The 23,440-nt window shown below is 39.4% G+C and overlaps 2 protein-coding genes across 2 annotated transcripts; one reads left to right on the top strand and one right to left on the bottom strand.

The window, feature by feature from the left end:
* Nucleotides 1-3,284: 3,284 nt before the first annotated feature.
* LOC115692386 (putative F-box/LRR-repeat protein At3g18150) lies at nt 3,285-6,263 on the bottom strand. The gene is made up of 3 exons (XM_030619222.2): nt 5,319-6,263; nt 4,197-4,376; nt 3,285-3,857 (listed from the first exon to the last, which is right to left on the bottom strand). The coding sequence occupies exons 1-3, from the start codon at nt 6,261-6,263 to the stop codon at nt 3,504-3,506; spliced, it is 1,479 nt and encodes a 492-aa protein (XP_030475082.1). The 3' UTR covers nt 3,285-3,503.
* Nucleotides 6,264-8,632: 2,369 nt separating this feature from the next.
* LOC130139116 (uncharacterized) lies at nt 8,633-18,533 on the top strand. The gene is made up of 3 exons (XM_056315469.1): nt 8,633-9,656; nt 17,534-17,713; nt 18,124-18,533. The coding sequence occupies exons 1-3, from the start codon at nt 9,207-9,209 to the stop codon at nt 18,478-18,480; spliced, it is 987 nt and encodes a 328-aa protein (XP_056171444.1). The 5' UTR covers nt 8,633-9,206; the 3' UTR covers nt 18,481-18,533.
* Nucleotides 18,534-23,440: the final 4,907 nt, after the last annotated feature.

Here is a 23,440-nt window from a genome sequence, read left to right as displayed (position 1 = left end):
GTATTTAAATGAGAAATACAATATGATTGCCTTCTAACTTGATGTCTGATCACGTGGAATGAATGATTTTCCCTCTAAATGAGAAATGTAACATGATTTCCTTCCATATGAGAAATATAATATGATTTCCTTCTAAATTTGCAAAACCCTATTTGGGTTATTCATCCGAGTTCTAATTTGTGTCTTAACTTATTAGTGCAATATTCACGTACCAATATGAGCAATCTCATAAATAAAAGTATTTGCTACAATTCAATTGTAGATGGACATTATTCATAGATCTTTTATAGATGTATCTTTTATGATGCCCACTGATATAATATGTTTAGGACTAAATTGACAAAATTGACAAAATTGAAAGGTTTAAGACTGAATTGGCCGCCGTACAATAGGTTTAGAACTTTTTGGATAATTTTCTCCAACCATTTACGAGTGATTGGTTAAATTGACACACTCTACGACCCAAAAATCTCCAGGGTCCTAATATTAGGAAAAACTATCTCCATTACACAATTCAGAGTATCAACAACAGTGGTTAATTTGTTGCATCAGCGCAAGCAAGATCAAGCTTGTCCAAACCCTCACACGTGTCGAGGTTTAATTATCCAATATGTGGGTGCCTATCGATCTGAAGCTTCTAGAGATTATAGCATTCTTCAGGAGACGACTCTCCCAGCAATGGGCAAGCGGATACCATCGCACCCAAGAACTTCGGAAGAAGAGCTCACTGAACCAAAATTTATACCCTATTTCGGTTTACTCCCAAAATTAAACAGTTCAATCATGCAAATGGAGGGCAGAGCTTCAGCAGAGACTCAAATTCGTTTACAAACCCTAATTTTACCCTCCCAACCCCAAATTTTCCTCTCACGAGCCCTAATTTTCTCTTACGAACTAATTTTTCCCTCCAATTGAGTGACACAGAGAGAGAAATGCACCTTATTGACTGCAAGCAACGGCTAGCGATTGCGACGAGGGCGAGTGTGCAAGCACGGGCGGGCATGCAACATCGTTTTTTTCATTACCCGGCCATGTTGGAATGAGTGAAGTCATTTCGCACATCCACATGGATTGGGTTATTAAAAAAATTATGACATGTCACTTAAACTCTTTATTTACAAATGCCATTTTTTTTTGCTGGAATTTCTCAATGGAGACACTTAAGTGATTTTTTTTTTCAAAATTCGGCACGTAATTGAGCTGGCAAAAATTTTTGGCACTAAAGTGAGGCCGTACACAACTTTTGACACTTCTAGTATCCTTCTGCCTAGGATCTTCTCACTCAGCGTGATTTCCTTCGGTGATAGTTTACTAAGTGACTTCAATTGACGTAGTCCAAGTGGTTTGACATCACAGGCAAATAACTTAAAGGGTTAATATCACGAAAAACCTCAAACTGGTACACATGCAACAAATTTACCAAAAGCTAATTTTTTAATTACCAAAAACCCCAAACTGATACATCTGTGACAAATTTACCACAAACTAATTTTTTTACTACAAAAAATCTCAAACTGGTACATCTGTAACAAATTTACCCTCCATTAGTTTCCATTAAATTTGACCCTCCAAACTAGCGAGGCCTTGGCTTCACCAACCTGGCTAGCCTTGAGCTCGCCGGCCTAGTGAGGCCAAGGCTCAATCCTTGCAGATCTGGCAAGCTCGAGCTTCATTGGTTGCCTTCTATCGCCGTGGCCGGTCGAAGAAGAAAGAAAAAAAAAAGAGAAAAATTAATTAAAAATTTGATATTTTTAAAAAGAAAATATAAATATAAAAATAATTAAATATTCAATTTTTAAAATAATAAAATAAAAAAATTATTTAAATGAGTGCAAGGAGGAAAATCAAATCATATTTTCCATACAAAACTACAGAAAATATTTTCTAATTTATTTTCAGGTTTTAGTCAAACACCGGAAAATATTATTATTTTATTAGAAAATGACTTCCTAGAAAATATTTTTTTAGAAATGTCACATTTTTCGCACAACAAACGGAGTGACAATTTTTTTAAAAAAATTATAAAAATTATCCATTAGATTTGTATTGCATATAAGTGTTTTAACAATATAATTTTAAAAAAAAATCATAAGAAACAAGTTTTTCTAAATTGGGTTAAAATATGAAAGTATTTTAGCAATATGATCGGATCGGGTCGTCCAAATCAGGTTGGGTATGGGTTGGGTATGAGTCAAATATGGGTCAAGAAATTTACATTACAAATAAATGGGTCATAAACAGATTAATGGGTCAAGTTGGATCGGACCAATTGTGACTCGACTCAACCCACCCATTTAACATGACTAATTCCAGATATCATCCATGCAAGTTTGAATCAAGTTTTGATTTTAATCCGCAGATTAACCCCTTGCAATCTTCCAACACTGAGTGAATCCTGAAGGTCATGAAGTAAATCGGAAGTCCTGTGCTACAACGAAACTTATTAAACCGACTATTCCCTTGTAGAGAAAAGACGAAACTTAGAGCACGCGTCAGGTATCATTTATACTAGTAATAATCCTCCTTCCACCGTCCACACTAAACATCAATGCACCTGCTTTCTTCAATCCATTCAACGAACATGTTTGGATTAGCAAACCACGTCCATCCTCCATCTACCAAGAACGCAGGCATACATGATAATTTAGTGTTAGCATCAAGTGCCAATTTATGTTGACTACAGACTGCAACTTGATATGGCTGAAAAATCACATCAAGCCCTGTCTATCCTTTAAGACCAAAGGCAATTCTTTCGATCGACAGCTCGCCGATTTAACTTGTAAGAGTACTGAGAGGTGAGAGAAGGTCAAAGATCTCCAAGCAAACTCATTTTGCTTGAACATCAGTTTGTTTCCCCATTTGGGAATTGTACCATCACATTAGCTTCACATTTATTTTGCGAAATCAAGTCAAGATCTTTAAACTAAACCTGCCACAAAATATTTTCAATTCAATTTCATAGTTGATTTCCACTGTCAAATTTCCGACTGAGAAGCCAAAATTGACCACAAGGTTTTGATGGTAACATCATACGTGCATAGCTAAAGTGACAAGAAATTTGCTGGACTTTTCTTGCTCTCCCTTTTCTCATTCCATTTCCAAGTTGCAAACCAAATTTGCATATCCACAAAACTTCCTCTATCAAAGTCTAGGCTCTACTTCCAAAACCAAATTTGCATATGGATTACGTATTGTTGGACTGCCGTTACCACTATCACTTCAGATAATTACATGGCTTTCTTCTGTTCTAGCATCATCCACTTCAAACTTTGAAAAATTTACCATAAAAGTAATAGTGGCTTGGTGAAGAAGCCAACCAAAATGATAACAAGAATCGTAAAGTTGTGTTTCCAATGACACACTATTGAATCCATCGATTTAAGACCAAAAAAGGAAAGCCAGCGAAGAGAAAATGTTAACCGAGGATATAGACATGACTTGTTAGCATAATAGAAACTGCAGAAATGAAATAAAGCAGTACTTCTATGTTTGAGAAAACAATATCAACCCACTGTCATGTGTATTACTGCATGGGGAGATATTCTCGGTAAACTGAGAACCTTTTTCGAAAAATCCAGAAGCATATCCGAGGTAGGGGCCTTGTCCAGGAATATGTCTTTCGAATAAAATATCTCTTTTCGAGTTTCTCCAGAAATCTTTCTACTAGAGATCACCATTCTCTCCAAAACCAGTGCATTCCCAAGTAGAAACTCGATTAGCTCGATCACGTATGGTTCAGTCACGCGTGCATATATCATTACGTTCTTGAGGTGGTGTGCAAGACAATGAAATGTGCCCTCAACTGAATGCCAATAGCTACTCCCACCAGAATTACATGCTCGATCCCACATATTTCCCTGACAAATAGCAAACAAAGCGCAAAGCTCAAGCACTGATAAATCAAATAAATTTAATTTCTAAAAATTACACGACATCCAATATCCATAATTCAATCGCAAGTTAATGTACTTAAGGAAATTTAGAAATAAATTCCATGTAATGAAGATATGCCACTGTTCTCTACCAACGAAAGTAAAAATAATTTGAACTTTTAGAAAAAAAATATCCCTTATTCTCGCAAAACTGTAAGCTAAAGAAATAAATGTCTCTAACACCATTTATAGGCACTTGAATATTTGACGAATAAACATTCATGGTAAGTGTCTCTTGGAAAATCTCAAATCTCTAGTAGGTACCTGAATATCCTCAGGATTTGACGGATAAACATATATGGTAAGTGTTTCTAGAAAATTGCAAGTCTCTAGTAGATAAGAAATCCCAGAGAGGTGACACTCTGCCAAATTAAGTGTCATTGTCACAGACTTCCAGTTGAAAGATGGACGTGGTTCATTCTTCAGCTTCCATGTGCTGAAGTCCTGGAGATGGAAAATTGAGGAGGAACTGAAATACTTAAAACACAAAATAGGACAAACAAAAATCCAGAAAAGTAAAAGAAGAGCATCTCACCGATAATGCTTGATGTTCAGATAATTAAAGTAAATCAGAAAGATACAGCAACCAACAACAACTACTACGCCTCCTCTAACTAAGTCAGATCAAATACATAATATAAACAAAGTGTTTATCTTCTTTACTTCACCAATTGAAATCATTGCTTTAGGCCGAATTCTGGCATCCCTGCGCCTTGAAAGCTACAGCTTACTGCAAATAGTAATTGATGAATCCAATCTCCACTAAACTTCTATCATACTAGTCAAACAACTAGAATTCCACACATCACACAAGCTGGAGTTATCACCCAGCTGCCCTTCTAACTACTAATTGATATACACCTTAAGGATGAAGGCAACGATTCTGAGCAAAGACTCGGACGAAACCTTTCTTCATATAATATGCAAGATTAGATTCAGACTTTTATCATCACCAACAACAAAATGCTAAATTACCCAAGATATAGCCCACAAATAAAGCAACACAAACAAAGCAGAAAGATTAGCTGACAAGAAAGCACAAACATGGACAACAAAAAAAGATCCATTCATATCAAATGGCAATATCATCCCTTATGCACCAAACATTTAGTTGCAGAAGTTGGATGAAATCAACTAAACGACAATGTTATAAGACAGAAACAAAAAAGACGAGCCTCATCTAAAATAAATAGTTTGCATTTGTGTTTTGAAGATTGAGGTATAATGCAAGACTTGGACAGTGGACAAACCCTCCAGCCACTACTGCCAACCAGTGCTCACATCAAGAAATTCTAATCGTATCACTTAAAAGGACTTCAAATCATTTAAAAAGAATGGAAACCTCCCAGTATAATCCAATTGCATTTAAATAGAATGGAAACCTACCTGTATAATCCAATTGCCCAGAGTAAAATTTGCAACGTTACGGAGCTTTTCCAAAAGTGTTTTGACCTCTCCACGTCTCCAACCAGAACCACATAGGGCGACATCATTAAGCGAAGACCCGCAATCCAAATTTATCATGTCATCCTCCTCATCCAGTTCAAGTGTCAATATTTTGATGCCCGACCTAGCAAGATCCACTTTTTCGAGGCGACAATTACAAATGCTCAATTCTTCAAGTGACGGATGTCTATCGAACTTCAGAACTCGTAGGCCACAGCAAGTCTGGAGAGACAAATTCTTCAACGACGGGCTACCCGAAACCAAATTACGCAGCACCTCGTCGCTTATGTCAACATCAAACATCGACAACTTTCGAAGCGACTTCAACTGAATCTGTTCTCCAAATTCGACATTATATACATTCAACTTGAGCTCCACTAGGCTACTAGCAGTAAAAACAGCACTAGGCACTCTATAGTGAAAGGGTTCCGCCGGCACACCAAACCCAAGTAGGCAAACATGGAGGGCCCTCACCTTCTTCTTCAGCGCGAAGCAGATCCACTCACCCAATTTATCAGGCGGAAAAAAGCATCCCAACTCGAAACGGAACGTGTGGATTTCTGGGTTCTCGTGTAGCGCCAGCACATGGTCCACGAAATTCGAGACCCTGCCGCCGCCAGCTCTGGGACGGCCGCGACGGCGGGGACGGAAATCGCCCTCCTGGAAGGACAGGCTGCTCAGTGATCTCCAGAGGCCACGGAACGGCCGAAGCATCAAGGATGCGCGGACGGCGCACCTGAGCGGCAGGAAGGAGAGTATGTGGAGGAGGAGCGAGTCGGGCAAGCCACTGATCCTGTCGACCGCCTCGTCCTCCTCCTCTTCGCTCTTTCGCGGGTCTGAACCGCCGGCTCCGTCCCTGAGATCATCAGATCTCCTTCTCCTCATGGCTTCGCTCACACGACTCGCAGGAGGCACGAGTGAATTCTTTAGACTGAGAAACACAGGTTTATATCGGGCGAGCGATGGTGGTTTCGATGGTTGTCAATGGGTCGGGTCGGATCGGCCTTTCATGATACCCTACTCGACCCGAAAAGGGTCGTGCTTGACCCGCCCCGAGACCCTGTTCAGTATACACTCCAAAGGGATGTGCCGGGTCGGGTCGGGTCGGGCCGGGTCGGCTTTAATTCCTCCTCTGCTCAATTTCTCTTGCAAAGTCCTCCGTCCCGAATGTGGCTTTGGGGAGCCTCCTGGTTCGCATGCCAAACCGTTCACCTCCCCCAACAAATCAGGTGTTTTTGATCAAGAAATCTATCTTCATGCTCATCACCCACATCTTGATGTTTGAGACCCATGTCTCCAATTCTCAGTGGGATCCTTCTCTGTGGGTAGATAATCTCCTCTTCATTCAAGCGCAGGACCCACCTTGTTCAATCCTTCTCGGTTGTCTTCCTCCACTGGCTCTACTATGTCTCATGATTCAACCCTCTACCGGCGCACAAAACACTGTAGTTTGTATCTGCATCAATGGCATCTCCTTGTGGGACATCTTCAGGGTCGTCCCTGGTTCAGAAATCGGCCCCGAGGAGGAATTGCAGGTTGTCATGGACCAGAGGAAGAGGAAGAAGATGATCTCGAAGAAGACTAAGGTCCAAATACCCGTATCTAAAAGCCTTACCCGAAGAAGACTAAGGTCCAATCCCAAAATATCCCAAATTTTAGGGCCGGACCGAGCCGGTGCAGGCCGGGCCGAGCCGGCGCTGGCTTTTTTGACACCCCTAATAGGCGGGGCTAAGCTTGTTTATTTGCTGAATAATATTGGGAGTATTTAAATGAGAAATATAATATGATGGCCTTCTTAATTGATATCTGATCGCGTGGAATGAATGATTTTCCCTTTAAATGAGAAGTATGATACGAGTTCCTTCTAAATTTGCAAATCCCTATTTGGGTTATTCATCCTAGTTTTAACTTGCGTCTTAACTTATCGATGGGGTTAGTGTAATAATATTCACAGATCAATATGAGTAATCTCGTAAACAAAACTATTTGCTAAAATTTAATTTTAGATCGACATTTTTCATCGATCTTTTATACATATTTAAAGAAACACGAAACTTCCTATTGTGTTATACTTCTTTAGGTGCACCTGGATCAGTATGTAATCAATGTTCACGATTTTGTTAATCAATAGACGCAAGAAAAATAGAAACTGCATGTGTAGTTAGTTCATATAAATGGTTGCTCCATATATTTTGATGCTAATGACGAAGCTTTTACGTCTCCAGTAATTTTTATGCCAGTCATTAAAGACATTAATTGCGAGGTTCTTATTTTACAGTAAGTTAAGGACGGCGAAACGTGGATTTACTAGATACTACCCAAGGGCTATGCACGGGATACATGTAGTAGATTCATTCATTACACAACATTCAGAATGGAAAAAAGTTATCAAAATTGGTACTATGAGAGTTCTTTAGAAGTAGATTGTTCGTCTTCTTGAAAATTATTTTTGTTCTCTTCCTACATACAATATGTGATGGCAACGGTCATTCTCTTTCGATATGATAGATGCTTTTAAAACCACATGATGCACGCCGAAAAAATTGCCAACTTGATAAGCCCTTGAGGCAGCACTTGAGATATATGACTACCCAAATTGACTAGCATAAATTTGAAAAATCTTGTGGTATAACTAAAATGCTTTTTTGTTCAAGTAACAGTTATTGATAGCCTCGGGTTGGTGCTCCTTCGACCTTTTCAAATCCTCCCAAAGTCATTGATAAAATCAAAAAGTGTTTTTCGAATACTAATGCCAAATTACATGAAGTAGACGTTTCTTATTAAAAAAAGTTACATACAAAGAAAGTCGTTGATAAAATTTTCCAGTTTAGTCTTCTATTTTAATGAATTTCCTCATTAATTTCTTTCAAACGTTAAAATTGTAAAACCGTGAAAGCAAAAAACCATCTACCACCTTAGAAAAAGAAAAAAAACTGCTTACATTTATTTACGAGATGCACGTGGCGCGTCTAGAAGTTAAATGTAAAATAATAGGACCGTTATATAACCATCTTCCATTTTTCTTTATTTCCATTCCACGAGATTGGACACCAATTTAGAAGGTAATCAGATCATATTTCTCGTTTCAATACTCCCAGTATTATCACCAAATAAACAAGCTTAGCCCTTTCCATAAAAAAAATAAAAAATAAAAAAAACCAAGCTTAGCCCCCGCCTATTGGGCCGGCCCAATATGAATTCACGGTATAAATATAAAGAGTTTCCTTGTGCCTCCCGCGACTTGTGTGAGCGAAGCCACGAGGAGAACTGTTGATCGCAGAGACAGCGAAGAGGATGAGGCGGTCTACAGGATCAGCGGCTTGCCCGACTCGCTCCTCCTCCACATACTCTCCTTCCTGCCCTTCAGGTGCGCTTTCGGTGCCTCCTTGATGCTTCGGCCGTTCTGTGGCCTTTGGAGATCTCTGAGCATGCTGTCCTTCGAGGAGTGCGATTTCCATGTCTGCCGTCGCGGTCGTTCTAGAGCTGGCGGCGGGTTCTCGAATTTCGTGGACCATGTTTTGGCGCTACACGAGAGCCCCGAAATCCATACGTTCCGTATCGAGTTGGACTTCCATGCGAGTGGCTCTCCTAACCCTGACGGTCGTGGAGTAATGTCAAATAGATTGGATGAGTGGATATGCTTCGCGCTGAAGAAAAAGGTTAAGGTCTTGGATGTTGCCCTAGGTGGCTGTGCTAGGCCGTTGGGAGCAAAGCCAGCTCTTCACTATAGAGTGCCGAGTGCTGTTCTCGGTTCTAGTAAGCTGGTGGAGCTTTTGTAATATCGAATCTCTAGGACAGATTCATTTGAAATCGCTTCAAAAGTTGTCGATGTTTGATGTTAATTTAAGCGAAGAGGTGATACAAAATCTGGTTTCGGGAAGCCCGTCATTGAAGAAGGTGTCCCTCCAATGTTGCCATGGCCTACAAGTTCTGAAGTTCGAAAGGCACCCGTCCCTTGAAGAATTGAATGTTTGTAATTGTGTTGACCTGGAAAAAGTGGATCTTGCTAGTTCGGGCATCAAAATATTGGCCGTCTATGTCGGTTATCCCCTGAGTAAGATAATCTGTCCGAATGTCATGACACTTGAACTGGATGGATTACAAGATGATGTAAATTTGGATTGCGGGTCTTCCCTTAATGATGTGGCCCTCTATGTCAGCGGTTTTGGAGATTTCTTGTTGGAACGAGGTGTCTTTCTGGAATATTATGAGTTCAAAAGGCTTCTGAAAAAGCTCCGTAGCATTGCACATTTTACTCTGTGCAATCGGAGTATACTGGTAGGTTTCCATTCTATTTAAATGATTTGAATGTTAAGTGATAAGATTAGAATTTCTTGATGAGAGCTGGCAGTGGTGGCTGGAGACTTAGGTACTGCATGATAACCATTCCTGCAGTTCTGTCCAGGAGCGGTTTTTGCTCCCAAATCGAGTTTTGGCCGAAAACCCGTTTGTTAACGCAATTTAATTTTTCTATTTCCGGGACAAGTTTTTGTCCCAACTCGTTTTGGACAAAAAATGAGAAACAGAAAAAACTAGGTTTTTCGTTTCGGACCAAAAGTGAGAACTCATTCCCGAAGAAATCGATTTTCTTCAACACATCTCTCTCTCGTCTCCTTCGAGCTCTCTCTTACCTTGACTCTCTCTCTACTCTCTTCTGTTGCCGTCGACGAGAGGAAGCCAAGCCACTCGTTCGCTTGCTCCGACCGAGAGGAAGCCGGGCCGCTCGCTCCTCGCTCCACGTAAGCTCCGATCGTGCGCAAATCTCTTCTCATCTCTCTCTTTTCTGGATTTGGAAGTCGCCGTGATCGAGGGTCGGCTCGGCCTCGCCGTGGGCGACGGTCGAGCTCGCCGTTTTCATTTCTGGACCAAAAGTGAGAACTCATTCCCGAAGAAATCGATTTTCTTCAACACATCTCTCTCTCGTCTCCTTGAGCTCTCTCTTCCGCCCGACTCTCTCTACTCTCTTACTGTTGCCGTCGACGAGAGGAAGCCAAGCCACTCGTTCGCTTGCTCAGGCCGAGAGGAAGCCAGGGCCGCTTGCTCTGCTCCACGTAAGCTCCGATCGTGCGCAAATCTCCTCTCATCTCTCTCTTTTACGGATTTGGAAGTCGTCGTGATCGAGGGGTCGGCCGGCCTCGCCGTGGCGACGGTCGAGCTCGCCGGCCCAGGGCGAGGCCGCTCGGCCTCCCCGAGGCCGAGCGGCCTCGCCCGGGGCCGGCGGTCGAGCTTGCGTCGCCCGGATGCACGCAAGGCCGGCGGCCTCGCCATGGGCGGCGGTCGAGCTCGCCGTCGCCCGGATCGGGGCGAGGCCAAGCGGCCTCGCCGTGGGCGGCGGTCGAGCTCGCCGTCGCCCGATATCTGGGAAAATTTTGGTTGTTTAGGATTTATGGTAAGTCGGTTCCGTCGCTTGGATTCCTTCGCTTTTGGAGTGTTTGTTTCTCAAGAATTTGTGGTGTGTGGACTCGAAGATTGCTAGGGTTTGGGTTGGATGAGATTAGTCGGTTCGCATTAACGTGCTCGGGATATTGAATGGGGACCTCTTAATAAGCCGAAAGATGTAGAAGTCGCGATGCTTGGGAACATTCGACCACCGAACAGTTGCTCCATAATTGGTAGCGAACTCCAAATTGGTGAAGTAAATGGGTTTCTATTTTGAAAGCCAGTGTTTCGCCCGATTTTTCACCGATTTGATCGGGAATTTTGCGTCGGGTTCGATTTCCACTTCTTCGAAGTGTTCGTGTCAAAATTCTTGGAGGTTCAACTCGGGTATGCAATTTCTTCTTTGAAATCTTCGATGGGAGTTCTTCAACCGTTCAAATTTGCGAATCTTGTTGATTTAACTCGATGATTTGTGTTTTTAAAAATTGATGTGCATCTCCGAAGTCTTCCACTTTGCTTGGGAGTTGTCCGAATATTATGAATTACGTGATTGGAGGAAGATTTCTATAGAATGATTTCGGTGCAATTTTTTGAAACCTCGTTCAACATTAGCGTAGGTTTCCCCAACCGGATGGGGAACAAGAATTGCTAACGAGACTTCATAAGCATCATTCCCCTTTGGAATGATAGCTAGCAAAAATGCAATAATATTGTAGTAAATTTAACTTCGCTTTCCATCCCCGTGACTTTGCCTTTTGCGCATGACCATTCGTGGGAGTTTGGTGTTCGTTGCTTTCCCTCGGTCAGTTTGGGAAAAATTTGGTTGTTTTTAGTGTTTGATTCGGGGGCTGATGCTTTCGTGATTGCTTTGTATGCGTCCCCTGTTTTGTCAATTGATTGAATTGTTGTCCTGGGATTTGAGCCACCATAATAGACCCGTAGATACCAAAGATGTTTTAGCATTATGTCTTAGGATGATGCTACCAATGCTGTTTAATTCTTTATAATGGCATTTCGGAAGCACATAAATCATGCTATTCTTCAATGTTCTCACTTCCACGCATTTCCTTAGGGCATGTTCCTTCTATTGCATTTTAAAGTAAATACCCGCCTAAATGTCTTAAGCGGTTGACAAAGTTACACGAAGAAATTTTGTGCCCAAAGGCATGAGGATGATGTTTGAGTTCGTCGAGATTAGTTGCCTGTATGAAACTTTAACTAAATATTTTTTCAGGTACAAGGCACTTTTGCAAGTAAAGGAGAACTCGGGAGGGCCACCTGGACTTCTCTCCACACTCTAGCGCTCTCAGTGTTCTTAGCAAATGAAGTCTGGTTTTTACTTTCCTTTTCGTTTTCCATTTATGAAATTTTACCTGAATATATCAGTATACTCCTACATCATTTGCACTTCTGCTGAGTTCTTCTGAATTTCTCAAACAATAAAGTTAGCGCTAATTATCTATTAGAACACTCAACATTAAAGCACATGTACATCGAATGGTTCAAATTATAGATGATATGGCTCTTTACATCAAATCTTCCGCATTTGAATTGGTACACCATATGATGTGCTTCATTTGATGTTCAACCAGTTAAGGGTAAATGGCATCCTAAAAGAGGCATTTGTGGCAAAGTGGATGAGGCTTTAACCAATTTGCTTGTAAGCTTATTGGTTGAAGAGGTAAAAAAGGGAAATCGCACCACTACTACCTATAACAAAGTAGGGTGGAATAACATAGTTACCGAGTTCAATAAACAAACAACACTCCGGTTTACATGTAGTTCGGTTGAAGAACAGGACAAACAAATTGAGGAGACAAGATGGGAGTTATAAGAAGCTTCTTTCACAACTGGATTTGGATGGGATCATGTTAACAAAACGATTATTGTGGAGGATCCAAGTGTATGGGATGATCACATCAAGGTATCAGTTTACTTTGGTCATTTTGTTCTATTTGTGGATGTATGTTTTGATGATGTCGCTCACGTATGTCACTATTTTTTGAAATTGCAGGATAACATCGAATGGGCTAAATTCCGAAAGGATGGGTTTCCTCAATATCCCGATCTGTGTATCGTGTTTGGCGATACATATGCTACTTGGGATTACGCGGAGGAAATGCGAGAATACTTGGTGGTGTCGGAGGGGAAGACAATGGTAGTGGTGGTGACAATGGTGGTGGTGCTTTGGAAGGTGATCCAAACGAACTTAGTGATGGAGTCTTCACACCTGACGTGAGTGCCACGCAAGTTCGTGAGAAGCATAAGTTGGATAGGACTCCAAATTCCAGGAGGAGGAGAAAGAGTAGCACATATGATATTGCTAGCACCTGCAAAGCTATTCAAGATATGATCAAGTCTAAGGCGAGTCAATCAACAAGTGGCTCCATCACCTCACATGCCCCTCCACCCGAGAACCCCTACTCCATGGGAGCTGTGGTTGCCATTTTAAATGACATGCCTGACTTAGAGCAGAATCTTTACAACAAAGCTATGAACCAAGCATGCCTTAGTGCCAACTGGAGAGAGGTTCGTCCTATCTTTACCTGAAAGGAGACGCGGTCTTCTTGAATCTATTTGAATAGATGTTGAGAACTAAGATGACTTTTTCATGTTTGTTTTATTTTCACTTAATGACTTGTGTCCTTGAGATACTTTGGTTTGGTTTTATTTATGGAACTATGATGTCTTTGGTTTGTTTTTAATTATGCAACTATGATGCCGTGGCTATTGTTAATTATGGAACTATGATGACGTTGTGGATGCTGTTGATTCCTGACTTATTTGTTGTGTTGGTGTTCTTCGTGCGAGGGCATAGGTAATATGGAGGGGGGTGAAAGTAGCAGCATTAATGGTCCAGTAGCATTGGTTGAACCAATTGAACAGGTCTTCGATGATGTTGAACTTAATTTACTGAAAGCATGGATGTGTGCTGTTTTGATGAACATGTCTATGCACACCAGAGAACCCATTAGGGACAGTAAATTGTCAGGGCCTGAATGGATAAGAGAGATTCTTTATGGACATTCAGACATGATATATGAAGCTTTTCGAATGGAGAGACATGTTTTTCTCAATCTTTGTGATTTAATGAAGGAAAGGGGTTGGTTGGTAGATAGTCGATATATTAAGGTAGACGAACAAGTTGGGATATTTTTATCTATGATTTGTCACAAGAACTCGAATAGAGATTTATGTGAGAGATTCCAACATTCGGGACAAACTATCAGCAAATACTTTGCTAAAGTGTTGCAAGCAATTCTGAATTTGGCAAGAGAAATTATCGTACCACCTTCATTTGATGTTGTCCCAGAAGAAATTCTTATCAATCCTAAATATAATCCTTACTTCAAGGTACGATTTGCATACATTCCTTTACATCGTCAGTTACATTTTGTTGATAATCCTGTATAATGCTAGTCTTTGTTGAAATGATAGGGCCGATAGGCGCTATTGATGGCACTCACATTCATGCTTCGTACCAGTGTCGAAACAGATCCCATTTAGAGGCAGGAAAGGAATTACCACTCAGAATGTGATGTGTGTTTGTTCATTTGATATGAAATTTACATTTGTGTATGCTGGTTGGGAAGGCTCTGCCAACGATTGTCAAGTGCTCTCGGCAGCACTCGAGACACATCGCTTACAATTTCCTCGACCTCCACCATGTATTTGCTTATTTTTCAAGAGATAATTTTCTTTATAATTGTATTGCATTTGTGAATCATGATCAATATATGAATACCTTTTGATAGGCAAATACTACGTGGTAGATTCCCGTTATGCTTGCAGCTCAGGATTTTTGACTCCTTTCAAAGGCGAACGATATCATATTAATGATTTTAGGGGTAGAGTGAGGCAAGCAAGAACAACAAGAGAATTATTCAACCATAGGCATTCTTCACTAAGGAATGTTATTGAGAGATCATTTGCGGTGTTAAAGAATCGCTTTCTCATTTTAAAACACATGCCTTCATTTTCAATTCAAAAGCAGTCATGTATTGTAATTGCATGTTGTGCTATTCATAATTACATCCGTGATCAAGACAAGATGGATAAGAACTTTTCTCAATATGGTGATTCAGAGTACTCGTTTGGAAGTGCACAAGATGAGGTTATTGACGATACATCAATAGAGGAGGATATCGAGATCAACATGCTTAGGAAAAGAATTGCCAATCAATTGGCAATTGATAATAATGTGGCGGAGATTCCATGAAAATGTGTTTCCGACTTTTCTAATGTATTTCCATTATTTTGTATTTGAGGATTTTTTATGTTGGCTCTTGTAATGTGACGTGGCATTTTGGGATCTCCTATATTGGCTCTTGTAATGTGATGTGCTTGGTTTACTTTTCTCCATAAGCTTTTGTGATATTATGCGGAATGATGCATACTCACAAATATTGAGAGCAATTATCAAGAACGATGGTGGTTGAATGTCAAGACCCGTTCAAAGGTTCTTGGCCATTTGCATTAATTTGACTGGAATTTGTGTGCGGGCGTACGTAACGTTACGAATCCAACGTAAAATTTAATTTCAAAACTTCACAATTTGTGGCCACCCGTTTTGAGCAAAATTTTATTTTTTTTAGGTGTTGAAAAAATTAAAAAATTAAAAACATCAAAACTTCATAGAATGACTTAGAATATACATGGTCACCCATTTCGAAAAAAAAAAAAAAAAAAAAAATTGAAAATTTCTCGAATGGCTTATAATATCCGTAATACCAACTTTGAGTGAAATTTAATATTTTTTTAGGTGATGAAATAAAAAGCAAAAATAAAAATATCATTTGGGCACCTCAAAAATTTTATATTTTACTCAAAGTGAGTGGCTAGAAGTATTCTAAGCCATTATGTGAAGTTTTCAAATTTTTGATTTTTAATATTTTTTTGTACCTAAAAAATTAAAATTTCGCTCAAAGTGGGTGGCACAGGTATTCTAAGTCATTCCGTGAAGTTTTGAAATTTTTGATTTTTTCACTTTTTGATTTTTTTTGGCCTAAAAAATTTAAATTTCGCTCAAAGTGGATGGCCGGTATTCTATAAGCCATTCATGAAGTTTTGAAATTTCTAAAATTTTTAATTTTTTTTGAAAATCTCAAAAAAATTAAATTTCTCTTGAAATGGTTGGCCACATGTATTCTAAGTCATTCTGTGAAATTTTGAAATTTTTAATTTTTATAAATTTTTTTAGGGCATCTAAAAAAATTAAAATTTACTCAAAAAGTGGGTGGCCACAGCTATTCTAAGCGATTTTGTGAATTTTTGAAATTTTTTTATTTTTTGTTTTTAATTTTATTGGGTACTTAAAAAAATTTAAATTTCACTCAAAGTGGGTGGTCACATGTATTCTAAACTATTCGTGAAGTTTTGAAATTTTTGATTTTTTTGGGAACCTAAAAATTTTAAATTTCACTAAAAGTGGATGGCGCAATATTCTAAGCAATTCGTGAAGTTTTGAAATTTTTATTTCTTTATTTTTTTGAAAAATTTCAACAAATTTCCTATTTTCCCGAAATCTGAATTTTTTTTATTTTCTCAACATTTTGATGATTTTTCTAGAATTTTTCAAATTTTGGGATTTTCGGAATTTTTTAAAGATTTTTATGAATTTTCAGATTTTTTATTATTTTTATTTCATTTCTAAAAAATGGATTTACATTCTGAAATAGAATTTTATGTTGTTTATCAAACGGGTTTTTGTTTCGAAATAGAAATTTCGTCTTTAATCAAACGGGTTTCGTTCTAGAAACAGAAATTTTTGTCGTTATCAAACGGGTTTTTTCCCAAAACTCATCCAGGAACAGAAATAGAAAAATCTATTTCTGGTTCAGGAACTCATTCCGGACCAGAATGGTTATCATGCGCTACCTTATTTGTTTAGTTTGTCCATTGTCCAGTCTTGCACTATTAGCTTAAATCTTCAAAACACTCTTTCTCATAACATTGTCACTGTTGCCATTTGATATGAATGGATCTTTTTTCTGTTGTCCATATTTGTGCTTTCTTGTCAAAATTCAGCAGTCATTCAATACCAGTTTGAATAGCACTGTGGTAGATTTATCCATCTCAAATTAATGGTCGAATTTTTTTTTTTTTTTTGGGTCTTATTGAGTCTATCAGGTCACGACCTGCTTGATGGACAGCTTAGCATATTGCTGGGACTTGTTGTCAGCCAACCTTGTTGCTTTGTTTGTGTATTTTTGGGTAATTTAGCTTTTTGATGTTTGTGATGATAAAAGTCTGAATCTAATCATGCATATTTGATAAAGGAAGGTCTCATCAGGAGTCTTTACTCAGTATCAATTATTGATTGATGCCTTCATCCTTAAGGGTGCTTGTTTGCATTAAAGCTAAGTATATCACGTGGAGGTGTATATTAATTAATAGCAAGAAAGGCTAGTGGGTGATAACTCTAGCTTGTGTAATATGTGGCATTCTAGTTGTTTGACTAGTATGATAGAAGTGTACTGGAGATTGGATCCATTTACTCTTGGCAGTAAATTGTAGCTCTCAAGGCGTAGGGGTGCCAGAATGATTTCAATTTGTGAAGTAAAGAAGATATCCACTTTGTTAATATTGTGTATTGATCCAACTTAGTTAGAGGAGGCGTCGTTGTTGTATGTTTCTGATTTACTTTAATTATCGAAACATCAAGCATTATGGGTCAGATGCTATTCTTTTACTTTTTTTTAACTTTTTGTTTGTCTTATTTTATGTTTTTCTTGTTTTATGTTTTAAGAATCTCAATTCCTCCAATGATTCTCCAGGTCTTCAGCATATGGGAGCTGAACAATCAACCATGTCCATCTTTCAGCTGGAAGTCAGTGACAATGACACTTAATTTGGCAAAGTGGCACCTCCCTGGGATTTCTTACCTATTAGAGGCTTGCGATTTTTTAGAAACACTTACCATATATGTTTATCCGTCAAATCCTGAGGATATTCAGGTACCTACTAGAGATTTGAGACTTACCATATATGTTTATCCGTCAAATCTCGAGGATATTCAAGTACCTACTAGAGATTAGAGATTTTCGAAGAGACACTTACCATGTATGTTTATTCGTCAAATATTCAGGTGCCTATAAATGGTGTTAGAGACATTTATTTCTTTAGCTTATAGTTTTGCGAGAATAAGGGATATTTTTTTTCTAAAAGTTCATATTATTTTTACTTTCATTGGTAGAGAAGAGTGGCACCTCTTCATTACATGGAATTTATTTCTAAATTTCCTTAAGTACATTAACTTGCAATTGAATTATGGATATTGGATATCAGAAGCAATATATTTGTTTAGAAATTAAATTTGTCTGATTTATTAATGCTTGAGCTTTGCACTTTGTTTGCTATTTTTCAGAGAAATACGTGGGATCGAGCGTGTAATTTTGATGGGAGGAGTTATTGGCATTCTGTTCAAGGCACATTTCATTGTCTTGCTCACCACCTCAAGAATGTAACGGTATTTGCATGCGTGACCGAACCATACGTGATTGAGCTAATCGAGTTTTTACTTGGGAACGCACTGGTTTTGGAGAAAATGGTGATCTCTACTAAAAGGAATTCTAAAGAAAATCGAAATGGGATCTTATATTTAGCTGACACCTCCGGCCTGGAAAAGGACTATACTTCGGATATGCTTCTGGATTTTTCGCAAAAGGTTCTTAGTTTACCGAGAATTTCTCCTCGTGCAGTCGTACACGTGGCAGTATGTTGATATGGTTTCTCAAATGTAGAAGTACTTCTCTATTTCATTTATAGAGTTTCTATTATGCTAACAAGTCATGTCTCTATTGTCAGTTTACATTTTCTCTTAGCTGGCTTTCTCTTTTGGTCTTAAATAGATGTATTCAATAGTTTATTATTGGAAACACAACTTTACAAATCCTGTTATCATTTTAGTTGGCTTCTTCACCGGGCCACTATTGCTTTTGTCTTAAATTTATCAAAGTTTGAAGTAGATGATGCAGGAAACATCGCTAGAACTGAGGAAAGCTATGTAATAATCTGTATTGATAGCGGTAATGGCACTCCGGCAATACATAATCCATATGCAAAAGCAAAATATTCAAATTTGGTTTTGGAAGTAGGCCCTAGACTTTAATAGAGGAAGTTTTGTGGATATGCAAATTTGGTTCCCAACTTGGAAATGGAAAGAAAGAGAGGGAGAGTAAAAAACGTCCAGCAGATTGCTTGTCACTTTAGCTATGCATGTATGGTGTTCCCATCAAACCCTTGTGCTCAACTTTGGCTTCTCAGAGTTGGAAATTTGACAGAAGTTTAGTTTAAGGATCTTGATTTGATTTCTCAAAATAAACTCAAAGCTCACGTGTTGAAACAATTTCCCAAAATTTCCAAATGAGGAAACAATCTAATGTTACTTTGCTTGGAGATCTTTGACCTTTTCTGACCTTTGAGTTGTCTTCCAAGTTAAATCGCGAGCTGCGGCTTATTTCGATTGTGCTCGTGTCTGATGTCGCATTGTATGGTCTCAACAGAAAAATTGCTTTTAAAGGTAAGGGCTTGATGTGATTTTTCTGACATATCAAGTTGCAGTCTTAAGTCAATAAAATTGTCACTTGACACAAACACTGTATGCTTGCGTTCTTGGTAGTTGGAGGATAGTCGTAGTTTGCGAATTCAATCATCTTCGTCGAATGGACTGACAAAAGCAGGTGTATTGAAGTTTAGTGTGAATGGTGGAAGGCTCTTGCTAGTACAAATGATAACTGATGGGTGCTCTAAGTTTAGTCTTTTGTTTACGAGGAAATAATCGCTTCACACATATTTGCTCGTAGCACATGAATTCCTATTTAGTTCATGACATCGAGAATTTAGTTAGTGTTGGAAATTTGCAAGAGCTTAAATTAAATCCAAAACTTGATTCAACCTTGCATTGACTATACCTGGAAGAGAAATATCATATTTGATTTCACTTCTTGCACATCCGACCGAAAACGACGGGCATCTGACTAGATGTCACAACTTATGCGAGGATTCACCATTAAAGAAAATAAAAGGAGCAATGTGTCACGACCTACCCGTCCAAATTCTGATTGGTTAGGCCAAGAGGTATTTTTGTCAATAGATGTAAACATTAAGTGGTTCATTTGATAAACAAACCAAATAGTTCCTTAATCCAAAGACCGAGACACTCCTGAGCTTCATACCTCATGCGACGAGAATTTATCTAAACGAAGCATTCCATTGGAGTCGCCACTAGCCATGATCAAGGGTCGGCTAAAAACCCTAATTAAGATGTGGAAATGTTGTCTCGATATGCGCAAAAATCAGAGATTCTAAAGATCGGGGACTTGATTACACTAATGATCTAACTAATACCCTTTCGGTGCCTAAACTTGAACGTTCGCAAACTAACGTACCAAGCAGCCTATCAAAAAAGCTAAGATTCCACCTAACTATGCTAAAAATGGAAAATAACAATCAATGTATTAAAGGTGCACAACCAGATAATTACAAAGAAAATAAACAACCAGCGACCTTGCATCATCCCTAAAAAAGAAAAGGCAATCAAAAGCCCTAGTAAAGCCCTAATCGCTTGTTCGATTTTTTTTGAAGATTTTTAAAGTTTCTCAATTTTTGCAAGTTTTAAACTAAGTCTAGAATGAAATAAACACTAATATATAGTGAAATTAAGCCCAAAAGTGATTTATGAACATTTCCTAATTTTCTGGATTTTTTGGAATTTTTCCGAATTTTTAAATTTTTAATTTTCTGAACTTTTTTAATGTTTTTTGGACTTTTTAATATTTTTTGGATTTTTAAACATTTTCGAATTTTTTTGAAATTTTTAAAATTTTAAAATTTAAATTTTTTTAATAATAAAATAACAATTCCGAACCGGGTCCCTTGACCCGATCCGCCCAGCTACCTGACCCGGCACTCCGACCCGCCCGGTATCCCATTTAAATATTTCTTTTCTGATTTTTATTTTATTTTTATTTTAATTTTTCCTCTTTTCTTTTTTCTTTTTCTTTTGTTTCTTTTTCTTCCCCTTCGCGCCCGTGACGCCGCTCCCCAGAACGCTTTCTTCTTCGCTTCTTCACCGAGAATGTCTTCACGCCGTCACTAGGATTATGCCGGGAACGCTCAACGCCAGCCGTCGGCTCGGACCGCCAGCGTCGACGACGGATGCTGGCCTTACACCATCACTGCCGGCCAACATTCCGGCGACCAACTCCGGCCACAGAAATGACATCGACGAGCAAAAACTCGATTACCCGGCCCTCAAACTCTCAACCCCAACGACAGATCTTAAGACCAAACAAACGAACATAAACACACATGAAATAGAGATACAGGGCTAACGATCGCAGCATCAGACCGCAAGCAACGCCGGCGTTGGGAATAGATTTCCATGGCCGACTCGAAGGACGAGAGATATACCCCAAAACCGAGAGAAATCACAAAGAAAACACAACGTCAGGCATCAATCGAAAAATATAAGAACTAATCAAGTATAACAATCGAGTTCCAAGCACCGACTTCACAAAAACAAACTCGGAACTTCGTTTAGACATTTCGTCGAACAAGTGGTGGGCGAGTTCAAACCGGTGCTTAAAGCTAAGTTTCGAGGTGATTTTTGGCTAGAACGTGAAGCGTGAGGATCTAAGGAACCATATCTCATCACTAGATTGTCTCAGTTTGCGATAAAACACTAAAAAGCCACGTGACCAGATTCAACGTTTTAAACCTAAACAGCTTCATTGAGACATTTTGTCGAACAGTTGGTAGGCAGCTGAAAAATGGATCCACAGGTCCGATTTTGACGAGGGCATAGCCTTTTTCGACATATGACGTTTAAACCAACTTATTTGAGCTTGAAACAAATGTAAGCCGCCATTGATGGGGCCGGCCGACCACTGAGTAGGCTCGGTGTGACCGGCACTCGAGAGGCGGGGGAGGGAATGGCAGAACAGAGCAAGTGGAGACCGTGGCTTACCTGGTTCGAACTGGCTTGGGCGATGCGCGGCGGTTGGCTGGCTGGTTTCCGACGAGTATAAGGACGCTTCCGGCGAACCACCAGCGAAAGGGATGACTTTTTTTTTTCACTCCCCCACCCTCTCGGATTCACTCTCGACCTTCCTTCTCCTCTCCAAAACTCCTCTGTTTTTTTTCTTTTCACCTTCCTGTCCCGCGTGGAGCTCCGACGGCCGAGAATGAGGGGACGGCTAACTCCGGATCTCAATGCACGGTGGAGAGGGGGAGGAGATTCGCTCTGCCACCTCCTTTCCGAGTGGGAGGCTGGAACACTCTCCTCTCTAAAAAAGACCCCTCAATCCTCCATTTTTCCTCCTCTTCCGCCCCTTCGTTCTCTTTTCCAGCAACCCTCTTTATCCCTGGACGTCGGTCCTTTTTCTTTGGGACCACTGATTACCTTTTTGACATTCTCGGCGTCGAGCGATGCCCCCTGCCGCTGCGCGACCTCCCTGCTGCTGCGCGTTGCTCGTCCCTGTACCAACATTTTTCTCTGGTCCCCTCTGCCGAGAGATGATAAAGGGAAAAGAAAGACAGTCGCGGGCCGGGCCAAAGGGAAAAGAGAAATGGGCCGGCCCGCGTGGGAAAAGAAATAGGGAAACAAAGGAAACGAGCGGACCCGGTTAACTCGAATCGGGTCGAACCGACCGAATTTTTTTTATTTTGATTTCTTTTTTTTTTCTTTTTTTTGATTTCTTTTTCTTGATTTTTTTCTTATTTTTTTTAAAACAAGAAAAATATGTCTAATAGACCCCATTAATGTCAATGTACCTAATGTCTATATGCCATGTGATTTAATGAAAATATTTTTGCTTAGGGGCAAAAATCAGGTGTCAACACTATGTATTAACTGTAATAGGAAAAATTATCTAAAAAATCATAAACTTATTGTACGGCAACTAATTTAGTTCTAAAATTTTTAATTTTGCCAATTTAGTCTTAAATCTTCTGATTATTTGTCAATTTAGTCTTAAACTTTATCATATTTCTCATTTCAATGCTCCCATTATTATTAGGGGTGTAGAAAAGAACCGGGAACCGCCCGGAACCGGATCGGCTCGGAATTGGTAGTTCCTAAGAGAACCGGTCCGGTTCCCGATTCTAATAATTGGAACCGTTGGGTACCGGTCTAGTTCCCAGTTCCAAGTGTGGAACCGCCCACCCGTCCACCCAAATCGGACCGGTAGTATAATAATATATTATATATTTATTTAATTTTTATTTACAAAAAAAGAGAAATCTTAATACCCTAAACGCACACGACTCGTTCAATACTCGAAGCTCAAAGTTTGTATCAGTAGCAATTTTTAAGTGCCATTCAGTCTTTTGAATTAATTATCAGGATGGTGATAATCTTTTTCTCTAAGGAGTGTTGATGATCCTCATACATGTGATTATTTCGCAGATTATAGGGGACCATATGCGGGAAATTGTATATCTCATCTCAAATGGAGTGATCCCGTTGAACATAGGAAGAGGACATGTAGTTAGGCGTCTTGTTCGGATGGTTGTACGTACTGGCACGTTACCAGGAATAAAGAAGGTGATGGCAGAGAAAATCATGAAGGGGCATTTTTACTATGACTCCTGCATCGTACCATTTTAGATGGAAGGCTCACTTGTCACTTGGACAAGAAAGAATTGGTGAAATCAAATGCCAAAGGACAATTATGTACACC

Source organism: Syzygium oleosum, unplaced genomic scaffold, assembly GCF_021117445.2.
Source record: "Syzygium oleosum isolate NSW1041296 unplaced genomic scaffold, Sole_v2.1 Sole_v2.10, whole genome shotgun sequence".
Classification (NCBI taxonomy): domain Eukaryota; kingdom Viridiplantae; phylum Streptophyta; class Magnoliopsida; order Myrtales; family Myrtaceae; genus Syzygium; species Syzygium oleosum.
Note: the sequence above shows the minus strand (reverse complement) of the source record. Positions and strands in the feature narration are given on the sequence as shown.